Below are 14,720 nucleotides of genomic sequence, written 5' to 3'. Positions count from 1 at the left end.
CTTAAGATCATCATGATTTGAGTATTTGAAATGAAATAAATAGAAAATTTATTGGGGTAATAAATAAGAAACCTTGGGGAAGTGGTTCCTGCTTTTCAAATTTTTTATTAAAAATGTGTAAGCCTGTGTTTTTCCAAACTTTCCTGGAAATGGTCTGTGCCTTCATATCCCTGCCTGTATTTGGGTTACACATTATTGATTCCAGGTGCTGCAAGAAGTGAAGACTGGGTCACGGTTGAGGCTGGCTGGCTGATTCAAGAGAATACCTGTATAGTCTCAACTTTATTTCTCTGTCTTGTTTTGTGTCACAATTGTCATATGCCACACTTGTTTGACACACTGTCACAAATGGCTACTCAATGTGTTTGCAGGTGTGCAATCCTTCTCTTCTCTCAAGCCATGAAAGTTAATTTCTAAATACTTCAGACTATTTATACTGTGAAAAACAGCGCAGGGGCTGCAGAAGAGCATGGGGGATGATATAGGGTGTAGAGTAAAGAGAAGCAGACTAAAGAAATTAAGATGAACTTTTAGGAAGATTGACAAGAGAAGCTTTCTTCTGACATATGTCAGAAATGAAAGAGGGGAAGGGTAGAATCTCATTGGAATAAGGAAGATAGAAGTGAATGAATGGGAGTGGACTGAAATCCTGGCTCCAGATGTTAGGGAGGGAGGAAACCCAACCCTCTCAAAGAGGGGGAGGGAGGAAAAGAAAAAGGAAGAGAGGGAAGTCTTTAAATTACTTAAGAGCCCCCAACTTCTGGTATTTCTGTCCTTTCCCTGACGGACTCTGTCCAGCTTGTAGTCTCAAGGAGTCTCAGGAGGAGAGAACAGCGAGCTCAGGAGAGCCTCAAACCAACAGGTAAAAATGAACACACGATAAAAATTAAAGCAAATTTCTCTCATCCTGGAACCCTTAACTCTGACCTGCTTATGCCCAGGTGTGACCCATCCTCTCTGCCTGGGCTCCTGCGGTAGCTGGAGCCTAGCCTTCTCCTGGTAGCAGGGATGCGCTGCTGCTGCTGCTGCTGCTGCTGCTGCTGCTTGCGTGGGAGGAGAGGGGAACTCTTTAAAAAGCGGCCACTTTCTCTAATTCCGGTCCGTTTGTTCTTTCATCACCAACTCTGACCTAGACCACAAAAGGGCCACTTTCTATCAAGTTTGTAGGAAGGAATTCTTAAAGCTTGCTTATGTTGGGGCTAAGTTTGGGGTTTACTCTGTGCGCTCCAAGGCGCGGGTGCAGGGCGAGGAGGGAGGGAGTTGGAGATGTTGGTGTGCGTGGCTGGTGGAGGTTAGCAGGAAAGAAGAGATTTGACTGCTTGTGCGCTTCTGAGCAACTTCGATAAGATGAACTGGGAACTGGGATGGTCCAGGCTCCAGACTGGTTTCTCTGAATCTCTCCTCCGTGTATGTTCAAGCGTTACCAGAAATAAACTCCACCCTGCCCCTGAAGGGAAATCTCTTCTCCCCAGGTCTTGTACAGTTCGGGGCTCTTGGAACCCCTGCAAACTGTCATTTTTTGGTCTTTCATCCTCAAGCTGATGGCGTCTTCTTTCAATTTCTTTCTTTTCTCTTTCGATTTTTTTTATGAACTTAATCCACAACAAACACTCTTTAATATTAAGACCCTCCTCCTTCCCATATCTCATTCTTTTTCCGTTCCAGATCAACAGCCTCTGAGCCGGAGGTTTCCCAAATCAGTAGGAGAAAAACCCAATTGCGCCCTAGTGAATCCTAACGCACTCTCCCCATCTATCTTCCAGATAACAGGCTTTCTCTCCTTTGTAACTCCCCTTTTCTCTCCCTCTTAATACCTTCCTCTCTTCTTTCTCTTCCCAATGGTCTGTCTCTTCCCCAGTCTTCTTTTTCTCCCCCTCAGCCATCCAGTACTCGTTTGTATGTCTAGCTTAACTGTATGTTTGATATTCATTAAAAAAAAGAATGATAGAGTATACCTATGCAAAAATAGGTTGTTCCCTTCAGAGTGGTCACCTTGAGAAACTCTACACTTAATCCAATGATGTTAATTGAAACATTTCTGGAATTGCTCCTTCAAAATTTCATTTAGATAGAACTTCATTCAGTATACTCAACAGTAAGAAATTATAGTGATTTAATTAGTATACTGGTTTTCATGTGAGCCTTGTAGACCATCCCAGAAGATAATTCCAAAGGAAACATTCCAGAAATATTTTCAAGCAACAGAAGCCCTGGGATTAGATCTTATTGCCACTTTACTAATGTATGTCCTTGGGTAAGTTATTTAACCTTTTTGAGTCTATATACTCACCAGCAAAAAACCAAAAATGATGCTGCCTACCCTGAGAGGCATTGGAATGGAGTATATAGAGAGCTTTGCTTAGAAATAGAATGTCCTAAGTACTCTCTCTCCCTCTGATGTACTAGCTGTATGACCCTAGCCCACTCATTCAACCTCTCAGTGTCCTGTTCAACTCACTAAGATTATTAACTGAAGAACTGTCGAAGCTTCATAATCAATGAAATCACAGGGTCAGACACCAGTTCTCTGCCTCCCCTGCCCACTAAAAGACCTGTTCCATTTACCTCATTTTGCTTGACAGTCAAATGATCAAATGAATTAACATATGTAAAATGCTATATAAAATGCTAGGCACTAAGTGACAGGTAGGTGGTAAAGTAGATAGAGCACCGGACCTGGAATAAGGAAGACCTGAGTTCAAATCTGGCTTCAGACATTTACTAGCTGTGAGACACTGGGCAAGTCACTTAATCCTGTAAAATGCCAAATGGAATCGAGAAGAGTTGGACAGGACTGAACACAATAGAAGGCAAGTTTGCTTCTCCAAACTTTTATTTAGGTACAAAAGGTCATTATTTTATAAACCTGTGCACTAATTCACAGAACATTAAATATATATTTAAGCTCAAAATGAATAAAAATAAAAATTGCAAAAAGAACAATAAGAAAAAGAAAAACCCTGAGATTGAATCCTGTGTGATTACAATGACCAAGCTTGACTCTGAAGACATCAACAAGCATTTATTGATGTGTGACTGGCATCATACTAAGCACTAGAAAAGTTAAGAAAACGAGCCCTCTTTTCTTTTCAGAGATTGGGGACTATGGATATAGAAAGTTGCATATATTGTCAGATTAAATTGATGCATGGGTTAATTTTGCTGAATTGTTTTCTTCTCCTCTTTTTCACTCTTTGTTTCATTCTTTGGCTCTCTGGGAAGGTGAGAGGGAAGGGATATATTTGGAAGTGAAGAGGAAATAGAAATAAATATATCAGTAAAAAAGGAATATTAAATCTAAAGGAATAATAGCAGGATAGTATCTTCTCCGAGGACCATTCCTATCTGAACTCCATCAGGAATGATGGAAATGAGATGAGTAACTGTAGTTGATACTTAGATAGTGTTGTTTTGCTGAGTCATTTCAGTGGAGCCCAGCTCTTTGTAACCCCATTTGTTGGGGTTGGCAGAAATACTAGAGTGGTTTGCCATTTTCTTCTCCAGTTCATTTTACATATGAGGAAACTGAGGCAAACAGGGGTCACACAGTTAGTGTCTGAAGCCAGATTTGAACTCAGGAAGATGAGTCTTCCTGATTTTAGGCTTGGCACTCCATCGACTTTATCACCTAGCTGCTCACCTTCAATAGGCTCACTGGGAGCATTTTAAAGATGTCTCCAACAGCAGTCAGGATGATGGAAAGGATATAGACTTCATCCTTTTCCCACAGGTTTTGATTTCTTTTGTTAGGTCTCAATATTATAAAATCTTTTTCATCCACGTGACTTGGAGATCATCAGTATTTGTCATGGCAATATGTATTTAAAAAAATTATTCTTAAATTTTAGCAGATGAGTGTTGTGTGCAAGCTAAGGTTTTATATCTAGTAATGCTCCAATTCCAGTACAATTTGTTGTGGTGGTTGTTGAATTTTCAAGGATATTTGAACTCTCTATTTTTAGTATGGGGATTTGACATTTTAGGAAAGCTAATGAATTTCTGATCTATAATTTTAGCCACCAGGTCATCTTGTTAGATATTCTGTGGGTGCTGAATTTTTGCAAGTAAAGTGATGACAGTAATGATGACAGTATCCTTGTCATCATTATCATCATCATCACAGCTAAAATATATTTAACACTTAAAGGTTTGCAAAGAACCATACAAATGTTATCTCATTTGATCCTCACAACAACCCTGTGAGGTAGGAGGCATTTTTCTCATCTTATAGATGAGGAAACTGAGGCTGCAAGTGGTTAAGTGACTTGTCCAGGGTCACAGAAATATTAAGCATGTGAGGCCACATTTGAACTCAGGTCTTCCTGACTCTAAGTCCAGTGATCTATCCTCTGCTCTACCTAATCTGTATTAATTAATGTCTGGAATTGTTAAAGACAACCCTTTTGTAATTTATCTGGTGACAACCTGATCCGGAATTCTTGTGATAAGCCAGTCACATTCGATTATTGCTCTACCTTGTATATTTATGTATCCACATCACATATATGAACATATCTATATATATAATAAAATCTCAAGAGAAGTAATGTCTTTGAGGAATGGGGAAAAATAACCCTAATTCATGAAATCTTTAGAATTTTTCATTTCCTCAAGTAAGCCCCCTTACGGAAATGTCTCCCCCTCCCCCAACTTTTCATGTTTTGACAAGCACAAACTATCTTCTAAGCCCTTGGGGAGTTGTACTCCATCATTAAATTGATGCTTGTTGCTGTCTCAGTTTTTTATTTATGTGAAACTAAAGATGTGTATCTCAAGTGCCATTGCACGCTGATAAATCTCCCTCTATTTTTGAATCTCTCAAATATAACTCACTCCATGTATCTTTTTCTGCCTGCTTTTCATTTCAAGGAGCTGATAAAGCCGACAATGTCTGAAGGTACCGGGCCAGCCTTTTCGGGCAGGAGAGCTGTGCCACCCAACAATTCCAATGCAGAAGAGGATGAGCTCCCCACCATGGAGATTGTGGGCCTCTTGCCCAGGGGAGTTCAACTACAAGGTATGGCACATATCATAACACAGTCTGAAAGCTGACTGGCCCTGTGTCTCCTCATTCCCAAAGCCTGGTTATGATTCTTCTTGCCAAACTGAGTAAGAATGACCAAGCCCTCTTTTACCAACCTACCAATGAAAAAAGACTCTCTATTCAAACCATCATGGTTGTTTTGTTAGTCTGGCTGGTACCTCATCCTTCCTTAGTTTGTTGTGAATTTCAGTGCTAGGAAAGGTGCCAGACCTTGACGGGGATGGAATACAAGCCCTTTATTTATTTCCAGGGCAAAAACATCCTGAAAAAGAAAAGGCGGTGCAAGCTGTTGTCCTCATCATGAGGGACTGGCTAGGGTAGGCTCCTTAGGACTGGTCACTCTCAGGGTCATTGGCATCAGTGGTGGGGTGATTTAACAACTGATCCTTGGGTGATACTCTGGAAACTTCCCTCTCATTCCTCTGAATGCCACCTTGGTGCATCCCACACTCAGTGGCTAGTTCTCATTCTCCCTGGTGAAATTTGAGCTTTCCTTTCTGTTTTGCTGTTGAGTGTGGTTTGTGGTGGTTTTCACCAAGATGTGAACATTCATCTTACTGTGGTAGATCAGGATATTTACCCAGGGGCTTTGTGGTACCTTCACCGCAATCAAAAAAACCTTAACTGTTTAAAGGCATGAGTTGGCTACTGTCCTCTTTGCCAGAAAGGGGCGGAGGAAGGAGGAAAGGAGAGAAGAGATAGATAATAAATGACAAAAAATATGTAGTATTTTAAAATTTGCGAAATACTTTACTCCCTTTATGAGTGGAATTAGTGCTGGAATTGGGATCAGAAGACCTTGGGTCTATCCCTGGCTCTGCCATTTACTACCTGGCCAAGACTTAATATTGAGCCTCAGTTTTCTTACCTGTAAAATAATTAAGTTAAACACTATGACCTCTGGGGACCCTTAATGTTTGAGCTTCACAAAGTCCCTGTGAGCTTGCTGAGACTTATGGTGGTGTGATAGATAGAGCATTGGACTTCATCCAGGAATATCTGGGTTCAAATTCCACCACAGACAGGTCCCAAGCAAGTCTCTTTCCCTCAGTTCCTCACCTGTAAGTTGACAGTGGTTGGACTGAATGATTTCTAAGGTCTCTTCCAGCTCTGATATTTGAGATATCAGAGATATTTGTTGTAAAAGCACTTAGCACAGTGCCTGGCACATAGTAGGCTCTGTACAAATTCTTATTCCTTTCCCCTTTTCTTCCCTTCCTCGTTTTATGAATGAGGAAACTGAGGCTTAGATGCATTGTCATTTTCCCATGGTCACCAAGCAAGTATCATGGGTCTTTGTGACTTCAAGACTGGTATTTTATTATGCCGGGTGTTTCTCCTAATGCATAGAATAAGTCTCTGAGATATTTATTATATCATAAGGGACAGCTTCCCGGTCCCCAAGGGGAGCCTCAACTGTGTTGTTAAATGGCATCAGAGATATCTAGGCTTGGGTGCCCCTTGACAGCAACTCAATGATGAAACCAAAAAGACAACCAGTGCTCCAGCAGGCACCAAACACTCTTCCTTAGGCCTTGTCAGAGTGCCAGAACAAAGAGCAGGGTGCCTCTTACATGGTTTTCTGGTGATGACTTGCAGAGTGCTAAGAAGGCTTCCCTAACCCCAATTCTGTCTCCTTCAGAAGTCTGCATGCTTTAAATTCTAACTTTTCTCAAATTTAAGAGGAGGATGTGTCTCTTTTCTCAGGAAGACTAATGCTTCTGCTTGTATCACAGATGTCATTCCTTCTCCACTAAACTTGGGTGTCCCTTAAAGCTCTATCCTGGGCCCTTGTTTCTCTCTACATGGAGAAGGTAGATGATGTGTTGGGTATGAGGTACAGCATGAAGACCAATTTGGCTGGACCAAAGAGTATGGGAAGAAGACTAATATGTAGTGAGGCTAGAAAGGTATGTTTGAGCCAGGTTATAAAGGGGTATAAATGCCAAGAAGAGGAATTTACATTTGATCCTAAAGCCAATGGTAAACCATAAGAATTTTATTGAATAGGGCAACGACATTGTCTGACATCGACTTAAGGAAAATCATTTTTGCAATGGTGCAGAGGATGGATTGAAACAGAGAGATCAAATTATAGGCTGTTACAATGGTTCAAAGGAAAGGTGATTAGGACCTGCTGACCTAAGAAGGGAGTGGTTGCATGTGTATGAGAAGGGGATACATGCAAGAGATATTGTGAGGTTGAAATGGCATAATTTGTCAGCTGATTGCCAAACTGGGCTGAAGGAAAGGGAAGGGTTGAGGACAACATCTAACATCCTAATTTGTGTGCCTTCTAGCAGCCACTCCTTTTTCTTATGCATTCTTCACACAGCTGCCAAATTATCTCTTTAAGGTACAGGATTAACTGCAACACTTCTCTACTCAAAAACCCTTCAGGAGCTCTGTATGGCCTCCTAAATAGTACAAACTCTTTAGCACGGCCTGGAAGGTGAGACACGATTCCGCCTTCCAGTCAAAGTGGACTATTTGTGGTGCCCTGAACTCATGACACCATCTCCTGCCCTTTTGCCTTTGCCATGATGTCTCCTATCCCTGTAATCGAGAATGGGGTTCAAATCCTGTCCCTGATACTTACTAGTTGTATGACCTGAGCAAGCCACTTAGCTGTTCTTAGTCTCAGTTTCCCTTAAAATGGAAGTAACAATAGTACATGCCTTCCAGGGTTGATGTGAGGATCAAATGAGAAAATATATTCAAAGCACTTTGCAAACCTTAAAAACTACAAATGAGAGTTATGACTAAAAAGGTAAAAAAAAGAGAGTAGAAAGTTAAATTGGAGAACCCCAGAAATTTGCTCACTTCTTTCAGAATTTTGCCTGGCCCTGACAGTGCATTAGTGAAGAGAGATCATTGTTAGCCAAGAAACTGTTGCCTAGAGCTCCTTCTCTGAGGCCAGCATATGTGACTTGACAGAAATTCTGGTGCCTCAAACTTGAAGCCTAAGATTATGTCAAAAGTTCCTTTCAACCCCCCTTCTCCCAAACAACCAGTTAATTCAGGTGACTCAGTTTAAAAAGAAAACAAACACAGAAGCCCGGGCAAATAAACGAGTCCTAGGATTTCCAGCTGGTTGGGTCTTTGGAGGTCATCTAGTCCAGATTGAATTTAGAGTCATTTAAATTGATTGTATTTTTTGTGCAATTGATTGACCAATGTTCAACTATAGCTCAAATGATCCCCTGAGGGATACATTCCCCTGAGAGATGAATGGCCACTGGGCCAGCATCATCACATCCTCTAGAAGGGATTCCTATTCAGATGCTGACTGGATCCAGATGACCTCTGAGGTTTCATCCACTTCTAAGAGTCTGTGAAAGTAAATGTCAGAAGTATCGGAGATCTTTAAGAAGCACAGCAGGGAATCCAGAATAGCTGGGCCCTGAGAACTGCTGCATGCTAACTTTTGTGAATAAGAAGGGTATAAGTAAGCTAATAGGCCCCTAACATCCAGACTTCTGTTTTGTGGTTAAAAATAATTAGCACTGTGGGTTTCCTTGTACTAAATATGCCCAATTTTCTCTAAGTCATTTCCTGCTGGTAAGATGTGAAGCTACCTCTTTCAGAGCTTAATACATTATTCCTGTAGTTTGTTAGTGTCCAGAAAGAGAACATATGCCTCCCTCACCACTTGGACCTATTACCAGAGAGTACCATCAGTTCAGTTCAGTCGTATCTGACTTTTCGTGACCCCATTTGGGGTTTTCTTGGCAGAGATACTGGAGTGGTTTGCTATTTCCTTCTCCAGCTCATTTTACAGATGAGTAAACTGAGGTAAACAGGGTTAAGTGACTTGCCCAGGGTCACACAACTAGGAGGTAAACTCAGGTCTTCCTGACTCTATGCCTGGTGCTCTATCTACTTCACTACCTAGCTACCCATCATTAGTGTGTTTCACAAATATTTGTAAATCCCTTACTCTGTACACTATACTATATGATATAGTCCTTGCCCTCATGAAACTTACATACACAATTAAGCATAACACAAAGAAAATAGAATCTGAGTGCTTATTTAACGTACAAGCAATTTAATGTACCTTGCAAAAATTTCAAGAGAGGAAGGTGACTTAGGCACCAGGAAGAACAAAGACCTAAGTAAAAAACTCCATTTCCTCCATCTTCCCTTGTGAAACCCATTCCTTTGACACTGGCTTCTTTGCATTTCTTCTAACATGGCGCTCTGTCTCCTGACTCCAGTAATTTTCGCTGACCATCCCTGATACCTGGATCGCTCTCCTTCTCTATCTGCCCCTCCTGGCCTCTCTAACATCCTTGAAGTCTCAACTAAAATCTACTTTCTTCAAGGAACTGACTTATTCAGGCTTTCTCCTTAATCTTAGTGCCTTTCCTCTGACATTATGTTCAATTTATCTTGTATATATCTTGTTTGCATATAGTTATTTGCATGTTGTCTACCCAATTAGACAATAAGCTCCTCGAGAGGAGGGACTATTTGTTTTTGGCTTTCTTTGTATTCCCAACATTGAGCACGGTGCCCGGCATGCTGAGGTGGCAGATACAGTACTGAACCTGGAGTCAGGAATATCAGGATTCAAATCCAGCTTCAGACACTTACTAGTTATATAACCTTAGACAAGTCATTTGACCACTGTTTGCCTCAGTTTCCTCACCTGTAAAATAGAAATAATCATAGTGCCTACCTTACAGGATCGTTGTGAGGATTAAATGAGATATTTGTAAAGCACTTAGTGCCTGGCACATAGTAGGCACTAGATAAATGCTTGTCCCCTTCACTCTAGTAGGTGTTTAATTAACACTTGTTGATTTGACTTGATTAGGTCCTCTGAATCTAGAATCAATACACTTTTGCTGAACCATACTTCAAGGTCAACAAGTGAGTCTCAGGGCCAGGATACTCACTTCAGTCATCCTGGTGCCACCTGCTGTTTCCTAGTTTAGAACTCTACCTCCAGTTAAATTTAATGACTAAACGCATTAGGCCCATAAGTCATGACTTCAGAAAGTACATAGTTACGGATTATTCTCACAAAGAGATAGTGCTATAGGATATTCTTCCATCTCAGTAAGGCAATTCACCACACCCCACCTTCCACTTTCCCAGTGTGATTAAAGTTAGAAAAAGAATTATAAAAATTCACACCAAATTGGGTATTTTTGTATGTCAAGCACTAATATTGAGCTGACTACAATATAAACTCAATCAGGGAACTTGGACTTTGGATAATCCATCTGCACTCACAAAGATACTTTTAGCTGGGCACTTAATGATGTAAAAAATCAGCTCAGGTCCTTGTGACTGATTCAACACTGCTTTATTAGCAATAAAAATTGTTTTGTGTGGTAGCTGCACTATTTAGCTTATGACCTTGGTATAGTGAATACAAACGGAAAAGTAGTTCTGTCTTCAGAGCACAAAATGAAATCTCATCAGTTAACTTGATATAGACATGCAATCTGGCTAAGTCAGGTCCTTTTCCTAGCATGGAATGACCAAGTTATCCAGATAATTTGCAAATCTCTCAATTCTTAATAATGTAAACACTGGTTCCTCCAAAGATCAAAGTCAACATTGGACCATGGTGATGATCTTGGGTGAGTAAAGACTGTGCCAACAGAGTAAATGTTCTGGCAATTCCTACCAAGCCAGTGTTCAAGTACTGGCCCTGTGACAGCAGACCCTGTATCTTTTTCTAAAGATAAAAAACTAAGTTTGGAAAGAGTCATCACCAATCATCACAAGGTGATAGGCTTTTTTGGCAAGAAGCCCCAGGGTAAATCAACACTTTCTTTATTGAGGACCTGATTTGTGTAAGACATAGTGCTGGTCAATCACTGTGATATGAAGGAGCAGATGATGCTGGATCTGGAGCCAGAGGATTTGGGTTAAAATCCTGGCTTTGCCATATGCTACCTGCGTGACCTTGTGCAAGTCACTTATCTTCTCTAGGGTTCTAATCTATAATATGAATATGCTTAGGGTAGATGACCTCTAAGATTTCTTCTAGCTCTAAATCTATGATCCTCTGAAGCATACAATCTACAAATTACTAATAGAAGACATGTAGAGGAACATGTTATATGCATCCAGAGTAAGAGGTGATAAATAAAAGTATTTATAGAATGGCTTTACATATGTATATATATAGATAGATAGATAGATATGTTTGTATATATACTATATATGTACATAAATATAAATATACTATATATTAAATAATATACTATACTAAAATACTATATATTATATGTAAAATAATTATAAGTATTATATATTATAAATGTATATATAATTATATACACAATATATTAATATCTTATACATAACATAATTATATATTATAGGTACATATATAATATATAATAATTATAATTATTTTATATACATATAAATATATTTATATACACACACACATATTTGTGTCTAATGGTAGCCATCTCTAGGGAGGGAAAAAAAGGAAAAAAGAAAATTACATGATAACTTTATTATATATTTAAAATTAATAGCAAGTTGTACATAATAGATTGCAGTTTCATGTACAATCATCTTTTTCTATTCTGCTATGTTATGAAAATGCTTGTTTTATTTCTTAAAATTCAGAATAAAATAAATTAAATTAAAAAAATTAAAATCAACTCAAAAGAAAATTTAGGATCATTAGAGACATTCTCTTCTTCTTAATGCCTGCTTCCCAGACATTTCAGAAATACAAGCAAAAATTTAAAAACACACACAAAACATTGAATATTCATCATGTATTTGGTTCTGATTGCACATTGGTCTCTGTGGGCACCACTGGGAACAATGGTGCTTAATGAATAGGACCATAACCTTCATTTCCCCCACTGATACTTTTGTCAATTCCTTTGCTTTTTTCTGTAATTTTTAGACTAAATACATTCAGTGGCTTCTTCTTTCCTTCTTTCTTTCTACCCATCACATCCATTTGTCTTTTTCTTAAGTTCCATTACATTTTATAGTTACTATTATGCTATTTTAAGAAGTCGCTGGACTTCTGGAGACCCTTTCAAACTTTCCAGACTTTCCAAGTACCTGAATACCTGTCACACTCAAAATTTGTGTTTGTTTTTGTGTGTGTGGGGGGGGGGAGGATGGATATTTACTTCTTTTTTTCCCTATCCTGTCTTTGAATGACACCATAGTTTCCTTCCTGAGTTGTTATGTCCTCCTAGAAAGGTTTGCTTATTATGCTAATAGAGGGTGCCCCAAAAATCTTTGCGCAGTTTTAAAGTACTAAATCTTATAACTGCATTAAAATCTTTTGGACACCCTATATTTGTGAAATAATATGGTAATATTAACAAAATGGAATGAAGTACGAAAAGACCATTTGATATCACATTATAGTTCTCCAATCCTTTGCCCAAAGTTAAAATTAAATTTTCTCAAAAGCATTGCCTAAAGTCCTTCTTAAATCATTTCTAAGTAGTTAAGAACTGGAAACCCTAGTAATCTCTTCTCTTTAGAACGGTTGTCTTTGGTTTGATATACTCAAAATATTTTAATCTTGCTTTTACCTGGAAAATGTCATAAGACAAGTTGGCTTAATGAACAAAGGGGGCTAGCCTTAGGAGCTCCCAGGCCTGAGGCCAAAGCCTGACTGACACATACTAGCTACTTGGGCTAGTTACTTAACTAAGTAACTTACTTTCTTAAGTAACTTGGGCAATTTATTTAACCTGTCACTGGCCCAGGCAACTTTCCTGTTACAAAGAAGATGTTGATTTGCATCAGTGGAGATAATTTCTACAATGAAGATTCTTCACACTGATGAAATCATGAGCCTGGACGTGTGTGTGTGTGTGTGTGTGTGTGTGTGTGTGTGTGTGTGTGTACACACATATATTTGTGCTGTTTTGACTTGATATGTTACAATTGATATTGACAGTGAAAACTATCATCTTCATCACCACCACCATCTTTATCAGCATACTTTTTCCCACAATAGATGTATTCTTGGAGAATTGTGTACAAATTAAAGTTTTGTGAACCAAATGGTCTTTTCAACCAATCAACAAGCACTTATTAAGTACCTATTATTGTAACAAGGAGGGGAGGATTTGCTTTTTGGAGGAATCAGGTTGTGAATATTCTTACAAATTAAAGAATAAAATAAACAACCAAAACCTAACTTAAGTTTAATTCAAGAAATGCTTATTAAGCTCCTAATATGTGCAGGGTATTATGTAGTGTCTGGGCATACAAAGCTGAAAAATAATATAGTCCCTGCTCATAACGAGTTTACCATCTGATAAACAAAATATGGTGTGTTAAAAGACGCAGGGTAGATGCTTATGAAACAAAGGAAAAGTCAAAACAAAGGAATCTAAGAATATTTGGGCAGAGATGGAATGTCACCAGCTAGGGAGATCAGAGAGGTGGATATTCATGCAAAGAGGTGTCAACTTTAAGGAAGAGGATTTCAACAGGAGGAGATGAGGAGAAAGGCCATTCCACTTATGGGGATAATCCAATACAGAGAGGAGCGAGTAACTGGAGGGTAAGGAATATATTGGTAGAGCTGGCATCTCATCAACATGGGTACTCCCTTCATTAAGGCAGATCGCCACCCATTCACCCTGTCCCATCCATGTTCTCCCATAGATCCTTCACAGAGTATCTACCCAAGGTGCTGGAGACCCTGCTTTACAGCAGGAGTTCTTCACTCTTTTCATGTCATGGACCCCTTTGGCAGCAGGGTGAATCCTATGGCCTCTTCAGAATGTCTTCAAATGATTGAAGGAAATGCCAAACTTCAGTTAGAAGTTAGTGAAAATAAAGTTGTAATTTTTGTCATCCAAGCTCATAGATCCACTGAAATCTATTCAAGATCCCCCTGTTTGACACTTTTTTTATATTTTGTGTTAATTAACATAGCATTTGGCTATCCCTTACTCTTGCTACAAGACCACAATACTTTCTTTCATGATCATGCACTTCCTTAATGATATTCCTTATGCTACTTCTTGCCCATGGATCATCATTAAAATATTATCTGATTTGATGCTCATAGTGATCCTGGAAGGTGGGTGCTATAATTATTCCCCTCTTACAATTGAGGAGACTGAGGCAAGAAGAGGCTAGGTGAATTGCCTAGGATAACACAGCAAGTAATGTCTGAATCCAGCCAGATTCCAACTCAAGTCTTCCTGACTCCAGGCCCAGCACTCTACCCACATCTACCTGTCTAAAGAGGACATATAGATTATCAAGTGAAAAAGGGATTAGACTTCTTATTGGCCCCTCAAAGGACAGCACTTGGATCAATAGGTGATAGTTCAACTGTGTTCGAATTTTTACGCTATTTGAATTCTTTCCTCCTTGTTCCATACCTGCTAGCTGTTGTTGAGTTGATTCAGTCATATCTGCCACTTTGTGACACCATCTGGGGTTTTCTTGGCAGAAAAGTGGTGTGCCATTTTCTTATCCAGCTCATTTTTATAAATGAGGAAACTGAGGCAAACAGGGTTAAATGACTTACCCAAGGTCACACAGACAGTAAGTATCTGAGGCCAGATTTGAACTCAGGTCTTTCTGACTCCAGGCCTGGCACTCTATCCACTGTGCCCACTAGCCACTCAATCCCAGCTCTGGATTAACTTCATTATCTTCTTTTCCATTTTTAATTGTATATTGCTGAATTCAGTTGGAG

General features: G+C 39.3%; 1 protein-coding gene across 1 annotated transcript in view; it reads left to right on the top strand.

Moving 5' to 3' along the window:
- The first annotated feature begins 792 nt into the window (after positions 1 to 792).
- F13A1 (coagulation factor XIII A chain) overlaps positions 793 to 14,720 on the top strand; it is a 198,692-nt gene continuing 184,764 nt past the window's right edge. The window contains exons 1-2 of the mRNA XM_036766459.1: positions 793 to 862; positions 4,870 to 5,017. Coding sequence (XP_036622354.1) covers positions 4,888 to 5,017 — 130 coding nt within the window. The 5' untranslated portion in view covers positions 793 to 862; positions 4,870 to 4,887. The remainder of the gene's footprint in view (positions 863 to 4,869; positions 5,018 to 14,720) is intronic.

This window comes from Trichosurus vulpecula, chromosome 1, assembly GCF_011100635.1.
Source record: "Trichosurus vulpecula isolate mTriVul1 chromosome 1, mTriVul1.pri, whole genome shotgun sequence".
NCBI classification, from domain to species: Eukaryota; Metazoa; Chordata; class Mammalia; order Diprotodontia; family Phalangeridae; genus Trichosurus; species Trichosurus vulpecula.
Note: the sequence above shows the minus strand (reverse complement) of the source record. Positions and strands in the feature narration are given on the sequence as shown.